The sequence below is a fragment of the Ranitomeya imitator genome, chromosome 1 (assembly GCF_032444005.1).
Source record: "Ranitomeya imitator isolate aRanImi1 chromosome 1, aRanImi1.pri, whole genome shotgun sequence".
Classification (NCBI taxonomy): Eukaryota; Metazoa; Chordata; class Amphibia; order Anura; family Dendrobatidae; genus Ranitomeya; species Ranitomeya imitator.
The window spans coordinates 911056386-911073941 of NC_091282.1; the positions used below are offsets into that span (position 1 = coordinate 911056386).

Below are 17556 nucleotides of genomic sequence, written 5' to 3' on the forward strand. Positions count from 1 at the left end.
ACTCCAAGCATGTCTGCTATCTCTCTGATGGATTTTTTCTTTTTTTTCAGCCTCAGGATGTTGTGCTTCACCTCAATTGAGAGTTCCTTTGACCGCATGTTGTCTGCTCACAGCAACAGCTTCCAAATGCAAAACCACACACCTGGAATCCACCCCTGACCTTTTAACTACTTCATTGATTACAGGTTAACTAGGGAGACGCCTTCAGAGTTAATTGCAGCCCTTAGAGTCCATTGTCCAATTACTTTTGGTCCCTTGAAAAAGAGGACGCTATGCATTACAGAGCTATGATTCCTAAACCCTTTCTCCGATTTGGATGTGGAAACTATCATATTGCAGCTGGGAGTGTGCACTTTCAGCCCATATTATATATATAATTGTATTTCTGAACATGTTTTTGTAAACAGCTAAAATAACAAAACTTGTGTCACTGTCCAAATATTTCTGGCCCTAACTGTATGATTAGATCCCACAATACTACTGCCTCTACTGGTGGTATACACTTAAAGGTATCTAGTGTGTAAGTTTAATGTGACCCACACATACACTGGTTAAATATCCCAATCAGTTCTCAAATAATATATTTACCCATGGTGAGATAAAATACCTGGAAGAACACACCTAACACGAGTTTCACGTCTGGCTTCTCCCTTTTTATCTATTTTTTATTTAATAAAGTTTATTGTATCTATATATGGCGTTATACCCCTAATTGCTTATGTAGCTGTCATTTTGAAAAATGCTTGACCGAAACAAATATTGGGATATTCAGATAAAACATAGGAGTTAATGCAATGCAGCAATCCAGGCAAATTTTAGCAGATATCGCATTATGTAGAACACCAGAGCAAAAACAATGGCTTAAGACATCTGGATTTTAGGTACGAATTCACAGAGGGACACTAGGGCTTTTATTGGTGTTTCCCTTTAAATATCCCTTCAAACCTAGGTGGTTAATCTGAAAATAACACTTCTCACTCCAGTCCAGGAAGTTGAAATATAAGGTGCGTTTTGTTTGGAACTTTACACTCATGAGGCACTTAAGTTTTAAGTGTTTTCAAGTTCCTTTAACCTGTTATTCTATGGACTGGACTGTGTATCTTCTCACACATTGCAAAATCAGAAACATGCTACTCTAATAAAAGAGGAATTGGAACCTACCAATGTCACCCAGTACACTAAATTTCCTGTGTGCTGGCCAAATCTTCAGAAATCCTTATAACTAAATTTTAGCTTTGGGACTGTCCTGGTTACAAATTATATACTTATAGTGTTAGTTAATTTAACACTAAAAACTACAGTAAAGCCTAACCTAGAACTAGATGGGAATGCTCATAATAATGCAGTCAAACATAAAGAGGATGTATTATGCTACTTACATTGTGATTGTGGCAGAATCCAATCCCTCTTATAATCTGAAATAAATACTTTCGGACTCTGGTGAAATCTAACCCATTTGGGAACTGTTCAAGATCGTCAAGTACTGTGCGGTCAACAAATTCAAAGACTAGATACCAGCGCTTCTTTTTCTTGCAGACCTCTAATAAATTGACCAAGTTTTCATGGCATAATTGCTGTGGCAACAAAGAGAAAAGAAAACATTTAGCAAATTGTTAAATTATTTAAAACAAGTGTTCTGATTACTATATTTGGCCATTATATGACTTGACTACCATTTTCTCTAGTTTTGACCCCTCTGCAGGCTGTATGTCTAATGTTTAGTTGTCTATGCAGTAGTGAGTGAAGACTAGCCGTTATGATGTCTACAATTAAGGCCCCCCTTCACAAGTCCTGATATAGCCTGTATGGGAAAAATAGTTCTGGTGGTATCTGTGTTTGTGTGTCTGTTTGTAACTTCTGCCTGGCATTCATGTGCCATCCGTGAGCACTATCAGTGTGACATGTAATGACGTTGGGGAAAACGCAGTAAAGTTAGTATTGTTCCCAGGCGCTGGGTGCTGAATCCAATTCTCATCATCGACGCCTGTTCCCCCTTATTTTTCCTAACCAGCTGAGGGAAAACAAACAGCTTGCAGCTGGGGGCTGTTGTTATTATTCTGGGAAGGTTCCAATAGCCATAAAGGTTCCCAGGTTTTTAATAACCGCTCACAGCTGTCTGCTTAGCCTTTACTGGTTAGTAAAAAGGGGGCCCCAATAGAAAATGACGTGGGGTGCCCCTATTTTTACTAACCAACAAAAAATAAACAGACAGCTGCTTGCTGATATTCATAGGCTCGGAAGGGGCAATGGATATTGGCCCCCTCCCAGACTAAGAACACCAGTTCTCAGCCACCCAAGAAATGGCGCATCCATTACATCTGCCAATTCCTCTGGTGCGTTGGCAAGTGCGGTAATAGTTTTGGGGTTGATGTCAGCTGTTTTATGTCCGCTGACATCAAGCCTAAGGGTTAGTACTGGAGTGGTGTCTATCAGACACCCCCATTACTAACTCCATAGTCAAAATTAATAAAGACACACACAGAGAAAAGTCCTTTTACTCACTCCCTGACAATTACCCTCTTTTACCCATTTATTAACCTAAAAATAAAAAAAATCAATGTAATCCTCACCTGTCCGCCATTAATCTGTAATGATGAGGTCTAATAACGATCTCCAACTCTGCTCCATCTGGATGGTGTGGTGAGTGGTGACATCAGCAATGTGACCGCTCACCACGCCAACCGGAAAACACTGAGCTTAGCATGAGAACACGGCTGCAGTGACGATCGATGGCTTAATTAATGTCACAGGTCACAGGCAGCGGGTCTCATGGTAAGCTTTGTGTGAGCCAGCCTATGAACTGCTTTAACCCTATTGACGTCACCGCTCACAGCATCAGACATACACTGTGTGCAGACCTATAGATAATGGCTCTGTGTACCACACGTACTGGGGACACTGCTGTGTGAAGGGGTCCTAAAGGGAATCTGTCGCCAGGTTTTTGCCACTTAATCTGAGAGCCGCATAACGTAGACATGGAAACCCTGATGTGATGTGTCACTTACTTGAATGCTTAGTGTAGTTTTTATAAAATCACTGTTTTATCAGCAGGATGCAAGGTAGCCCTCCATATTCATGAGCTCTGTATAGCCCTGCCTCATCACTAAGGGGGTAACAAAAATCTGGTGACAGAATCCATTAACGGTTCACAGAAAATCAAATTGAGGCATTCCTGCTCTCCTGTCTTTATGTAGCATTTGTTCAGAATCAGCAAAAGCAGAACATCATACAGGAATACTGAGCTGTGTTGCTGTGAATTCACCTTGGGAATGAGTTAAAACACTAGTAGCAGCGCATGCCTGTGTGTTTTCCTGGGCTATTTTTTTTCACTCTAGTCCCCCATACCCCTATTTCTATAAGCAGCTGCAATCAGATATCTCTGCAATATGGAAGTATATCATGCTTTAAACTAAATAATTTTAGCTATATTTCAGAGTAAATGAGTTCAGAAGGTGGGCTGAGGCCAAAAAGTACCGTAGTTTACAAGTAAAGAAAATTTTTTTTTGTGATAAGATAATTATAAAGTTGTTTTTTACATACATTTACATTTTTGTACTTGTGATTATTAAAAGTTTTTCAAAATGACAGTGATATTTCTGTAACCTAAAAAGGAGTTCCATGCATGTGAATGGGGATGTCTCTGTAGCATGTAATTTATTACAAACCTCATTCAGATTTACAGGACAGATTTAAGCAATAGATTGGCCATGTGTAAACCCACCATTAGACACTGTTTTAGTGCAACACAAAGCTGTACCACAACTACACATACGATATGTGCCTTACATCAAATTATATGTGTTAGACTTTTCGAGCTTTAATTGACAAGTGGTTAGGAAGAGGACCATGGCTTAAAGGCGACAATGTGCTCCAAAGTATTGTTGTGTACTAAGTCCATCAGAAGGAGGTGTAAAGTTAGACAGAAGCGCCTAAGATGAGCCAAATGTATCATCCTGAGTGAATCCTAATTATAAATTATGCACACTTAAACACTGTAGGGCATATCTTCAACGACGTTTCCTGGATCTAGATTTTTAATAAATTTGACACGTTTCGACTGATTTATGTGCCACAATCTGAAGTCTACGCCAGGTATTTGCTTGAAGCATGCACCAGAATTTTTTCCACATTCCTCCTCCAAATATATTGGAACATTACAAGGACATCATTATTTTTGCAAAGTTGGTGCAAGTTGTTTCATGGCAACAGATGTGAACAAGCGAAACATACAAGTGGTTCAGGGATAGGTCACCATTTCATTAAGCAAGGTGTTGGCACATAGGTAATTTTGTCACATTACCTCGTATCAGATAACTGGCAATTCTCTTACTTCAGTCATCAAGCCCTGTCTTGAAGAGTACCGTACGTGTGGCAGAACAGTAAACCGTAGGATTTAAAGTTATCCTTGCCAAGTATGCATAAATACTTCTATTATTATGTCCATGTTCAAGCTTGATGCTGGTTGACTCAGGGATGGACCCAGACAGAAGAGGGCCCCCGTGCATGAACAGTATAGGAGTCTTTTGCAGGCATAATGCACATTCCACATGGTTTGGACGTGACCCCTTACCTCATGTGCCCCTGTGTGTCTGCACAGGTTGCGCTTATGATATGTCCATGTCTGGGGTTGACTATGTGGAGATGTCTGAGTTGTCCAGGTATAGATTTTGAAGGGACAGCCAGTTAACAGAGGCATAAACACTTTAGGAATGTTAGAAACTCCACCTTCAAGTTTGATGTAACCAACATGAATGGGAATCTAGATCAACTAAATATATCTCTCTCCGCCCCCTATTTCAATTCTGTGTTATAAAACCAGGTCAGCTGGGAATTTGGAATTTATAGGAAGTGAGTCTATAATAGAAGATCTATACTTTTCCACAAGTCTATGTTGTTTAGCTGTCAGTAATTAAAAAGGTGTTAATATAATTATATTAATTTCTTTATTCTTAGGGATTAAAGGGAATCTATCAGTAGGATCAAGCCATCTATATGTAGATCAGAAGTGCAAGCTGTCAGTCATTACATGTCTCGCATGTCTAGTAATTCACCCTGTCATTTACAGTATACTCCGGAGGCAGAATCTCAGAGAGTTCGGTGTTCAACCCATGATCCTGAACAGCTCATTCACATATAAGAAAAAAATGGATTTTTCTGGAATAAGACATCGGATTGCAGTTATCAAGGTATTACTTTAATCAATTTTATTTGATCTATATGCCCATATAGATGGCTTTGGATTCACAGCCACACAGCTCAGTACTCATGAATAATGTCCTCCATGAAGCTGAACAGTATATGTCTTTCATGATGTTGCTGCTTCTGAACATATGCTACACAGACATAAAAGAGCAGAATCCCTGTTTTTCAATGTTGTGTACAGGGGGAATCATAGCAGCTAGTTTCACTCTAAACTAGAGTGGACTGAAAATGTGAGATTGAGTCTGCAGAGAGGAAAACTGGTGAAAAATGCAGGATACAAGTCATAAAATGTCCAGAAATAATGTTGCTCCTCATGTACATTGACTTGACAGCTTATTTGGAAAAATTACTTGAAATGACATGTACACTTTGAACAATTTTCTACTAAATTATTATTATACATTTTTATAGCGCCATTTATTCCACGATGCTTTACATGTGAATACGGGGCAAATATAGACCAATACATTAAACATGAGCAAATAACAAGGCACATGGCTACATAAGGAGGGAGGACCCTGCCCGCGAGGGCTCACAGTCTGCAGGGGATGGGTGATGCAACACTAGGAGAGGGTAGGGCAGGTTGTGCGGCGGTTCAGTAAGTTCAGGATCACTGCAGGCTGTAGGCTTGTCGGAAGAGGTGAGTCTTCAGGTTCTTTTTGAAGGTTTCTATGGTAGGCGAGAGTCTGATGTGTTGGGGTAGAGAGTTCCAGAGTATGGGGGAAGCATGGGAGAAGTCTTGGATGTGGTTGTGGGAAGAAGAGATGAGAGGGGAGCAGAGAAGGAGGTCTTGAGTGGATCGGAGGTTGCGTGTAGGTAGGTACCGGGAGACCATGTCACAGATGTATGGAGGAGACAGGTTGTGGATGGCTTTGTATGTCATTGTGAGGGTTTTGAACTGGAGTCTCTGGGTGATAGGAAGCCAGTGAAGGGCTTGACATAAGGGAGAGGCTGGGGAATAGCGGGGAGACAGGTAGATTAGTCGGGCAGCAGAGGGTATTATGGATTGGAGTGGTGCCTGAGTGCTAGAGGGGAGTCCAGAAAGTAGGAGGTTGCAGTAGTCGAGGCGGGAGATGATAAGGGCATGCACTAGCGTTTTTGCGGTGTCGCGGTCAAGGAAAGCACGGATCCGGGAAATATTTTTGAGTTTGAGATGGCAGGAGGAGGCAAGGGCTTGGATATGTGGCTTGAAAGAGAGGGCAGAGTCGAGGATCACCCCGAGGCACCGGGCGTGTGGGACTGGGGAAAGTGAGCAGCCATTGACATTGATGGATAGGTCTGGTGGAGGGGTAGAGTGAGATGGGGGGAAAGATGATGAATTCTGTTTTGTCCATGTACTAAATGGAATGTTTCATTAATAAGTTCTGATCATTTCTGATGATACTGATGATGTATGTCAATGTGTGGTTAATCTTTCCTTTCTCTCTGTGGATGGTTGATTTGTTGGTAATTATTAAATGAATTTGGGATTCAGGAAGGTTTGTGAACTGCACACATAATGTGAACAGGCATGTGTCCAACGTGATTAGGTAGCTCTCTCACCTTTGTCTCACGGCTTTCAGCAAGTTCCAATTGTCTTCAGCTTACTACATTTAATCTCAAAATCACCTTATTAAATGCTCTTTTCAGTCATAGAAGCAAGTGAAGTAAACAACATATTTGAGACAGCAGTCGTGCCAAGTGCATCGAAGCACAACCATTGCTGTCACGCTTGATCTGCAGTATTTCAAGCTTGTTGCCTAGTTTTTATTATAGTGATGTGCAACAGAAGAAATTAATCTAGCATTAAAAGATGAGGAAACACAGGACAAGCGAAAGACCTGAGTATAAAAGGTTGTATTCTGCTTTGGGAGATCTAGCTCATTATTTAAAAAATGTAGCTAACTGCAGTAAATGTTCTAAAATGTAAAAAGCATAGGCTATTCGATGATCCCTAAGGTCTTTACTTTTCCTGCACTTGGCGATGCGATGTGCCATAGAAAAAGTTGCAGCCAATCAAGGGCTACAGCAGTAATGCTAGTATGTACAGTGGGTATGGAAAATATTCAGACCCCTTTAAATGTTCACTCTTTGTTTCATTGCAGCCAATTGGTAAATTCAATAACGTTCATATCTTTTCTCATTAATGCACACTCTGCAGCACCCCATCTTCACTGAAAACAGAAATGTAGAAATTTTTGCATATTTATTAAAAAAGAAAAACTGAAATATCACATGGTCATAAGTATTCAGACCCTTTGCTCAGACACTCATATTTAAGTCACATGCTGTCTGGTTCCTTTTGAACCCCCTTGAGATGGTTCTACTCCTTCATTGGAGTCAAGCTGTGTTTAATTATACTGATAGGACTTGATTTGGAAAGGCACACACCTGTCTATATAAGACCTCACAGGGCATGTCAGACCAAATGAGAATAGTGAGGTCAAAGGAACTGGCCAAGGACCTCAGAGACAGAATTGTGGCAATGCACAGATCTGGCCAAGGTTACAAAATAATTTCTGCACTATTCCAGATTACGAAGAGCACAGTGGCCTCCATAATCCTTAAATGGAAGAAGTTTGGGACCACAGACGTCTTCCTAGACCTGGCCGTCCAGCCATACTGAGCATTCGTGGGAGAAGAGCCTTGGGGAGAGAGGTAAAGAAGAACCTAAAGATCACTGTGGCTGAGCTCCAGAGATGCAGTAGGGAGATGGGAGAAAGTTCCACAAAGTCAACTATCACTGCAGCCCTCCTCCATTCGGGCCTTTATGGCAGTGTGGCCTGACAGAAACCTCTCCTAAGTGCAAGACATATGAAAGCCCGCATAGAGTTTGCTAAAAAAACACATGAAGGACTCCCAGACTATGAGAAATAAGATTCTCTGGTCTGATGAGACGAAGATAGACCTTTTTGGTGATAATGTTAAGCGGTATGTGTGGAGAAAACCAGGCACTGCTCATCACCTGCCCAATACAATCCCAACAGTGAAATATGATGGTGGCAGCATCATGCTATAGGGGTGTTTTTCAGCTGCAGGGACAGGATGACTGGTTGCTACTGAAGGAAACATGAATGAAGGAAACATGAATGAGAGATATCCTGGATTAAAACCTCTTCCAGAGTGCTCTGGATCTCAGACTTGGCCGAAGGTTCACCTTTCAACAAGACAATGACCCTAAGCACACGGCTAAAATAACAAAGGAGTGGCTTCAGAACAACTCTGTGACCATTCTTAACTGGCCCAGCCAGAGCCCTGACCTAAACCCAATTGAGCATCTCTGGAGAGACCTGAAAATGGCTGTCCACCAACATTCACCAGTCAACCTGACGGAACTGGAGAGGATCTGCAAGGAAGAATAGCAGAGGATCCCCAAATCCAGGTGTGAAATACTTGTTGGATCATTCCCAAGAAGACTCATGGCTGTACTAGTTAAAAGGTTGCTTCTATTCAATACTGAGGAAAGGGTCTGAATACTTATGACCATGTGATATTCCAGTTTTTCTTTTTTAATAAATGCAAAAATGTCTACATTTCTGTTTTTTTTCAGTCAAGATGGAGTGCAGAGTGTACATTAATGAGAAAAAAATGAACTTTATTGAATTTACCAAATGGCTGTAATGAAACAAAGAGTAAAAAATGTAAAGGGGTCTAAATACTTTCTGTACCCATTGTATGTCACATAACCCCTGAGGTTAGTGATGTCACATCATGTGGATGTGACATCACGAACTTTCTGCTCACTCTCCCCAGTCCCACAAGCTCTCTGCCTTGGCACAATCCTTGACTCTGACATCTCCTTCAAACCACATATCCAAGCCATTCCACTTCCTGCCGACCTCAACTCAAAAATATTTCCTGGATCAGAACATTCCTCAGCCAAGAATCTGCAAAAACTCTAGTCCATAAACTCATCATCTCCCGCCTTGACTACTGCAATCTCCAGATCTGTGCGTCCCATCTAACACTCTCGCACCCCTCCAATCTATTCTAAACTCTGCTGCCCAACTGTTTCCCTGTCTATTCCCCGGCCTCTCCCCTCTGTCAATCGCTTCACTCACTCCCCATTACCCAGAGACTCCAGTTCAAAACCCTAACCATGACATACAAAGCCATCCACAACCTTTCTCCTCCATACATCTTTGACCTCGTCTCCTAGTTGATCCAGATCAAGCTATAAACAGAAAACTATATCCAATGCAACCATCCGATGTAAAGTGATAGGCTGAAATGACACATTTAACATGTTATAGAAGTTTATTAAAAAAAAGCTGCTAATATTAGTCACTGTAAGTAAATGTTTCTGAGGCAACAATTAATGTCTTATTGTAATAATTCGGATGGTTACAGATGCTACAATACTAAATATCTTTGTTTAGATTTGTTTAATGGGAAAAGGGGAATACTTTTTTTTGCTCATTAGGGGACTTTGCCTCGAATTCTAGTGTATTGTCCTGTCAGCATTTTCCTATTAGGCAGCGTTCACACTTTCAGTATTTGGTCAGTATATTACATCAGTATTTGAAAGCCAAAACCAGGAGTGGAGCAATCAGAGGAAAAGTATAATAGAAACAAGTCACCACTTCTGTATTTTTTTCCCATTCCTGGTTTTGGCTTACAAATACTGAGGTAAAATACTGACCACGTACTGAAAGTGAGAATGTGGCCTTAAATGGAAACTGTCAGACATTTTGGTTAAATGCTGCAGCAATTCAGAGAAAACATAGTTAAAAAAGACCTTAGGAACAGCAAGAACCGTCATCTGAGCGGCCAAGCTCTGCTTTCTCTCTATACAGAAATAGGGAGAGACCTGCTTATCAAGCAAAACTTGTCAGTGAACTAACAAAATGACCTTCTACCTGGTTCCCAGCTTCTTTGTAAACCATGTTTAAGCATAAATGATTTGAGGAAGCCTGTGCTTGATTTATTTGATATGTTTCCTCTAAATATAATGCCTAACCATAAGGCCTCTTTCACACGTCAGTGTCTCTAGTACGTGTGGTGACAGTTTTCACATGTACCAGAGACACTGACACACGTACACCCATTCAAATGAATGGGTCTGTGCAGATATCTATGTTTTTTCACAGACCGAGGGTCCAAGTGACCCACACGTAGACATGTCCGTTTTTGTGCAGCTGCTCGGATCACATGGACATGGACCCATTCATGTCAATAGGTCCATGTAAACACGTGCCGCACATGGATGCTGTCCGTGTGATGCATCAATATCACACAGACGGCCGCCGGGGAAGAAGCGCTACAGTAACCGCTGTTCCCCGGTGGCTGGTGCTGAAGCTGGCTCTCATCATTCTTTCCTGCTCTGCGTTGATCGGCACAAACAGAGGAGAATGATGAGAGTTATAATAAAGTCTGAGTGATGACAACAGGTGGGGTCTTTTCGGAGTCTTACTCCCATCTCCGACACCTGCTGCCGCTAATAACAGTGACAGCAGTATGATCGGGGTATCCCTCAGCCGCCACCTGTTGTCAGCTTCAGCAAGGTTGGTTATCAAGAATAGAGGGGTTCCCATGCTGTTTTTTTAATTATTTAAATAAATAAATAAAAAATAAAAAAAGGCGTTGGGTCCCCCCCATTTTTGACAACCAGCCTTGCTAAAGCTCACAGCTAGGGGCTGGTATTCTCAGGCTGGTAAGGGGCCATGGATATTGGCCTCCCCAGCCTAAAACAGCAGCCCGCAGCTACCCAGAAAAGGGGCATCTATTAGATGCGTCAATTCTGGCGCTTTGCCCAGCTCTTCCCACTTGCCCTGTAGCAGTGGCAAGTGGGGTTTATGTTTGTGAGGTTGATGTCACTTCTGTAATGTCAAGTGACATCAAGCGGACAGCTTAGTAATGGAGAGGTGTCTATAAGACACCTCTCCAGTAGTAATCCTATAGTTATATGTTAAATAAAGACACAGCCAGAATAAAATCCTTTATTTGAAAAAATAACACAGACACCTTTAATATTTTAAATTAAACCATACTTACTGCAATGACTAATTCCAGCGAAGCCCTCGACCTCCTGTAACAAAAGTAAAATAAAAAGCCAACAATATACCATACCTGTCCGTTGTTGTGTCCCACGCTGTAATCCATGTCTGGGGGCTAAATAGTTTTCAACCTGGACGGTGCCAAGATGCGACCGTCCCAGCTGAAAATCACTGGTGAATGAGCTGCTGAAAGCACAGCATCATTGACCAGCAGTGACATCATCGAGGCCGGGCTGAACTGCGGTGACCTCAGGACTGTGGGAAAATGCAAGTGATGATGTCACCACTGGTGAATGGTGCTGAAGGGGGTAAGAGTCCCAAAAGCCTCCACCTGCTCTTATCGTTTGGACATCATTCTCCTCTGCTCACGCCGATCGCTGGCAGAGCAGAGGAGAATAATGATAGCCGGCTTCAGAACCAGCCGGCTTCAGAACCAGCCGCCGAGGAACAGCGCTTACTCTAGCGCTTCTTCCCTGGTGGCAGTCTCTGTGGTACTGATACGGCACACAGGTGGCACATGGTTGCCACATGTGTGCCGCACGTAGTACACACATGGTCACACAGACATGGATATCTCTGGTACCAGTTTTTCTGGTACTGGAAATATCAGGTTGTGTGAAAGGCCTAACGCAGTATGGGAATGCTTAATAGAAGTACTGAGATGGCATGCCTGGGGACCTTAATTACCACTACCATGACAACCTATAAACACAAGGCTGTAGGTGCGTGGTGATGTGATGACACAGAAGGTAAAAAAAAAACACAAAATATTTTATTCATTACAAAATCAAAATACACATCTTAGTATTGAAATTGCATTAACCCAGCTAGCATGATGTCATGTGCGTGTCACACTGCAATCATGATGATGTGCCAGCCCGGCTAATCAAAAGAGCTCCCTTTGCAATCGCTGACCAATGATGTCCCTGATGCGCTCAATGGGAAACATCAGGGGACATAGGCTGTTCACTATAGCACAAGCAATATGCAATGTGGCATTATTGTGTTGAAAAATGGCTCTTGGGATATTTTTGAGAAATAACCATATTACTGCTTCCATAACTAAATCAATTTAATGCTGAGCTTTAAGTGTACCTGGAATAAAGACCAGAGAGTTCTGGCTACTGTATGTTTTGCCACCCCACACAATGATCCAGGAAGTTTGATAGTGTGAGATTCTCATGTGAAGGTCTCTTCATGGCATTGCCCACAGACACCAATCTCTGGCTATCATTGCATCCAAGACAAAAGTGTGACTCATTACTGAAGATGACAGACCTCCATACCAGCCTCCATTGCTTCATTTCAGTGCATGTGAGATCATGTGGGTAAAACCATGAACAGTCCATCATATTGGTCCTACTCCTGGGATAATGGAGTGTGCTGCATAATATTCAGTAGCTGGACCCATCTAGTATTCCATTCCATTAATAGCTTGGCATTACATTGATTTGGTGGTGGAACCAGTGGTAGGCCATTTCTCCAAAGTGTCTCAGTAGCCATCAAGCCAGGCTACATGTTGCTTGTGGTACTCTAAGTAGACTTCGTGGTCTAAACAATAAACCAAAGAGGGGGCATACAATAAAGGAGCTCTTACCATGAAATAACTATGTGTATATATATATATATATATATATATATATATATATATATATATACACAGTACAGACCAAAAGTTTGGACACATCTTCTCATTTAACAATTAACAAATGTGGAATTATATACTTAACAAAAAAGTGTGAAACAACTGAAATTATGTCTTATATTCTAGGTTCTTCAAAGTAGCCACCTTTTGCTTTGATGACTAGAGTTGAGCGACCTTGACCTTTTTAGAGTCGAGCCGGGTTTTGCGAAACCCGACTATGTCCAAAGTCGGGTCGAGTGAAATCGGCCGATTATGACGTAAAGTCGGGATCGACCGAAACACGAAACCCAATGCAAGTCAATGGGGCAGCATAGTCGGCAGTGAGTGGGGGCCAGGAAAACACCTAGAGTGGCCATTTTAATGTCAAAACCATCCATTCTTCTTAATGAAGCTTGTCAAGCGTAATTTACCTTATAATAATTGGAAGGCATTTGAAATTGGGGGTCATTTGGCTAAAGTTGTGGGGGGTAGGGCTGGTTCAAGTAATTAGTGGGCCCAGGAAATCTGGACCACGTCACGGCAGTGGAGCAGGGAGAGGTAAGTATTTCAACTTTGCAAGTGCTGTGAACCTGAGCAAGCAGGGGGGGCCCACTCGTTGGCATTGGCACTGGCACAGGGCCCCTCAAAGTACAGCGGTGTGTTTGCACGGCGGGGGCGCCTCCCACCGGCAGCAACACTTTTGCGTACTATGAGAGGCCCTGTGCCAGTGACGTCGCCAACTAGTATTCCTCCCCCCACCTGATGAAGGAACCTGCACTTTCATCTGCACCTTCCTCTTTGTCCCCGTGTAAGGTGGTATGGTATGCGGGAAGAGCAACCTGACTTTCAGCAGGGTCACAATGTTGTTGTGTAGCGTGCACGGGGAATGTTGCGTTATGGGTCAATGTACCAGCAGACTCATCTATCACTGGCTGGGCAATGGGCACGATGAAGTGGAAACACAGATATAGGCCCAAAGAAGAAAGTGGGCTAAATGCAGTTCAAAATTGGTAACACAGGAATAACCAGGGGGCATTGCAGTGGAGGACAACTGGAATGAGAGGCTGACACAGAGAGTAGGGCCAAATCAGTAAGTAGTCGAAATGCAGTTCAAAATTGGCAACCGTAGTAAACAGGCGGCACAGCTTTGTTCAGTGGAGGAGAACAGCAAGGAGTGGCAGACACCGATAGTAGGCCCCAAACCAACTAGTACGCCAAATGCAGTTGTTCCATTTAACCACAATTTAATGAGAGCCTGAAGATAGAAGCTCAGGAAAGGCAACCTGGGGAACACCTTGGAGTGTAACACACCATCTCTCTCCACCCCATACCCATTTTGTATGGCCTAATGCAGTGTACTTTTCTACAACTACTAAACGAGAGTCGGAAGACCGAAGCAATGGCAAGGAAACCTGGGGAACACCTTAGAGTGTAACACACCCTCTCTCTACACCCCATACCCAATTTGAAGGCCTAATGCAGTGTAGTTTCCAAGAACTACTAAACGAGAGCCGGAAGATCGAAGCTCAGGAAAGGCAACCTGGGGAACACCTTGGAGTGTAACACACCCTCTCGCTACACCCCATACCCAATTTGAAGGCCTAATGCAGCGTAGTTTCCAACAACTACTAAACGAGAGCCGGAAGATCGAAGCTCAGGAAAGGCAACCTGGGGAACACCTTGGAGTGGAACACACCATCTCTCTACACCCCATACCCAATTTGAAGGCCTAATGCAGAGTAGTTTCCAAGAACTACTAAACGAGAGCCGGAAGATCGAAGCTCAGGAAAGGCAACCTGGGGAACACCTTGGAGTGTAACACAACGTCTCTCTACACGACGGAAGGGCTGATTCTTAGGAAGGAAGGCTGTTGGAAATAAGCATTGCGCGTCCGAGGGTGATTATATTCTTATTAGGTATATACTCACCCTCGGACGCGCCCTGCTTCTTTATTTGGAATGAATGTTTATTTGCAATGTGGTGTTGACTTTCTCTATTATTTTGGTAATTAATGATTTTATTATTTTCATTATTTTGCATCTTCTCGGCAATAATATAAAGAAGACGCGACAGGACAACACTCGGTGGATGCCATATGTGTGTTTTCAATTTAAAAAAACTTTCAGTTAACTACTTGCAGGAGAAAGTAATTGTAGCTGGTGGCCATTTTTAGTACTGTACCAGATTAGAGTTGTGTGTTTGTTTTTAATGTTAAAATGTCTGCATTTGATATCTCACCAGTATTTTCTTTTTTATAAGCAAAATACTTATTTTTATATTTTCTGATGTTGGTTCCAGGGGTACACGGCCAGCAGTGCCCTGGTCAGTGTAGTAGTAGTTGAAAGAATGGACCGCAGACAGGCATCGAAGGCCTAAAATAATAACACATGGCTGTAGGCAATTTTAAATTGGTTCCAGGGGTACACGGACAGCAGTGGTGTGGTCAGTGGAGGCCTAGTGGAAGGAGTGACCGCAGACAGGCATCGAAGGCCTAAAATAATAACACATGGCTGTAGGCAATTTTAAATTGGTTCCAGGGGTACACGGACAGCAGTGGTGTGGTCAGTGGAGGCCTAGTGGAAGGAGTGACCGCAGACAGGCATCGAAGGCCTAAAATAATAACACATGGCTGTAGGCAATTTTAAATTGGTTCCAGGGGTACACGGGCAGCAGTGACCTGGTCAGTGTAGTAGTAGTTGAAAGAATGGACCGCAGACAGGCATCGAAGGCCTAAAATAAAAAAATTGGGCTGGCTGTAGGCAATTTTAAATTGGTTCCAGGGGTACACGGGCAGCAGTGACCTGGTCAGTGTAGTAGTAGTTGAAAGAATGGACCGCAGACAGGCATCGAAGGCCTAAAATAAAAAAATTGGGCTGGCTGTAGGCAATTTTAAATTGGTTCCAGGGGTACACGGGCAGCAGTGGTGTGGTCAGTGGAGGCCTAGTGGAAGGAGTGACCGCAGACAGGCATCGAAGGCCTAACATAACAAACTTGGGCTGGCTGTAGGCACTTTTAAATTGGTTCCAGGGGTACACGGGCAGCAGTGGTCTGGTCAGTGGAAGTCTAGTGGAAGGAGTGACCGCAGACAGGCATCGAAGGCCTAAAATAATAACACATGGCTGTAGGCAATTTTAAATTGGTTCCAGGGGTACACGGACAGCAGTGGTGTGGTCAGTGGAGGCCTAGTGGAAGGAGTGACCGCAGACAGGCATCGAAGGCCTAAAATAATAACACATGGCTGTAGGCAATTTTAAATTGGTTCCAGGGGTACACGGACAGCAGTGGTGTGGTCAGTGGAGGCCTAGTGGAAGGAGTGACCGCAGACAGGCATCGAAGGCCTAAAATAATAACACATGGCTGTAGGCAATTTTAAATTGGTTCCAGGGGTACACGGGCAGCAGTGACCTGGTCAGTGTAGTAGTAGTTGAAAGAATGGACCGCAGACAGGCATCGAAGGCCTAAAATAAAAAAATTGGGCTGGCTGTAGGCAATTTTAAATTGGTTCCAGGGGTACACGGGCAGCAGTGACCTGGTCAGTGTAGTAGTAGTTGAAAGAATGGACCGCAGACAGGCATCGAAGGCCTAAAATAAAAAAATTGGGCTGGCTGTAGGCAATTTTAAATTGGTTCCAGGGGTACACGGGCAGCAGTGACCTGGTCAGTGTAGTAGTAGTTGAAAGAATGGACCGCAGACAGGCATCGAAGGCCTAACATAACAAACTTGGGCTGGCTGTAGGCACTTTTAAATTGGTTCCAGGGGTACACGGGCAGCAGTGGTCTGGTCAGTGGAAGTCTAGTGGAAGGAGTGACCGCAGACAGGCATCGAAGGCCTAAAATAATAACACATGGCTGTAGGCAATTTTAAATTGGTTCCAGGGGTACACGGACAGCAGTGGTGTGGTCAGTGGAGGCCTAGTGGAAGGAGTGACCGCAGACAGGCATCGAAGGCCTAAAATAATAACACATGGCTGTAGGCAATTTTAAATTGGTTCCAGGGGTACACGGGCAGCAGTGACCTGGTCAGTGTAGTAGTAGTTGAAAGAATGGACCGCAGACAGGCATCGAAGGCCTAAAATAAAAAAATTGGGCTGGCTGTAGGCAATTTTAAATTGGTTCCAGGGGTACACGGGCAGCAGTGACCTGGTCAGTGTAGTAGTAGTTGAAAGAATGGACCGCAGACAGGCATCGAAGGCCTAAAATAAAAAAATTGGGCTGGCTGTAGGCAATTTTAAATTGGTTCCAGGGGTACACGGGCAGCAGTGACCTGGTCAGTGTAGTAGTAGTTGAAAGAATGGACCGCAGACAGGCATCGAAGGCCTAAAATAAAAAAATTGGGCTGGCTGTAGGCAATTTTAAATTGGTTCCAGGGGTACACGGGCAGCAGTGACCTGGTCAGTGTAGTAGTAGTTGAAAGAATGGACCGCAGACAGGCATCGAAGGCCTAAAATAAAAAAATTGGGCTGGCTGTAGGCAATTTTAAATTGGTTCCAGGGGTACACGGGCAGCAGTGACCTGGTCAGTGTAGTAGTAGTTGAAAGAATGGACCGCAGACAGGCATCGAAGGCCTAAAATAAAAAAATTGGGCTGGCTGTAGGCAATTTTAAATTGGTTCCAGGGGTACACGGGCAGCAGTGACCTGGTCAGTGTAGTAGTAGTTGAAAGAATGGACCGCAGACAGGCATCGAAGGCCTAAAATAAAAAAATTGGGCTGGCTGTAGGCAATTTTAAATTGGTTCCAGGGGTACACGGGCAGCAG

The 17556-nt window shown here is 43.2% G+C and overlaps 1 protein-coding gene across 2 annotated transcripts in view; it reads right to left on the reverse strand.

The window, feature by feature from the left end:
- Positions 1-17556, reverse strand: part of CDKL2 (cyclin dependent kinase like 2) — a 126287-nt gene that overhangs the window by 63051 nt on the left and 45680 nt on the right. For both annotated transcript variants that reach the window (XM_069743504.1, XM_069743503.1), the window contains exon 3: positions 1380-1574. In XM_069743504.1, the coding sequence (XP_069599605.1) occupies positions 1380-1574 (195 nt within the window). The remainder of the gene's footprint in view (positions 1-1379; positions 1575-17556) is intronic.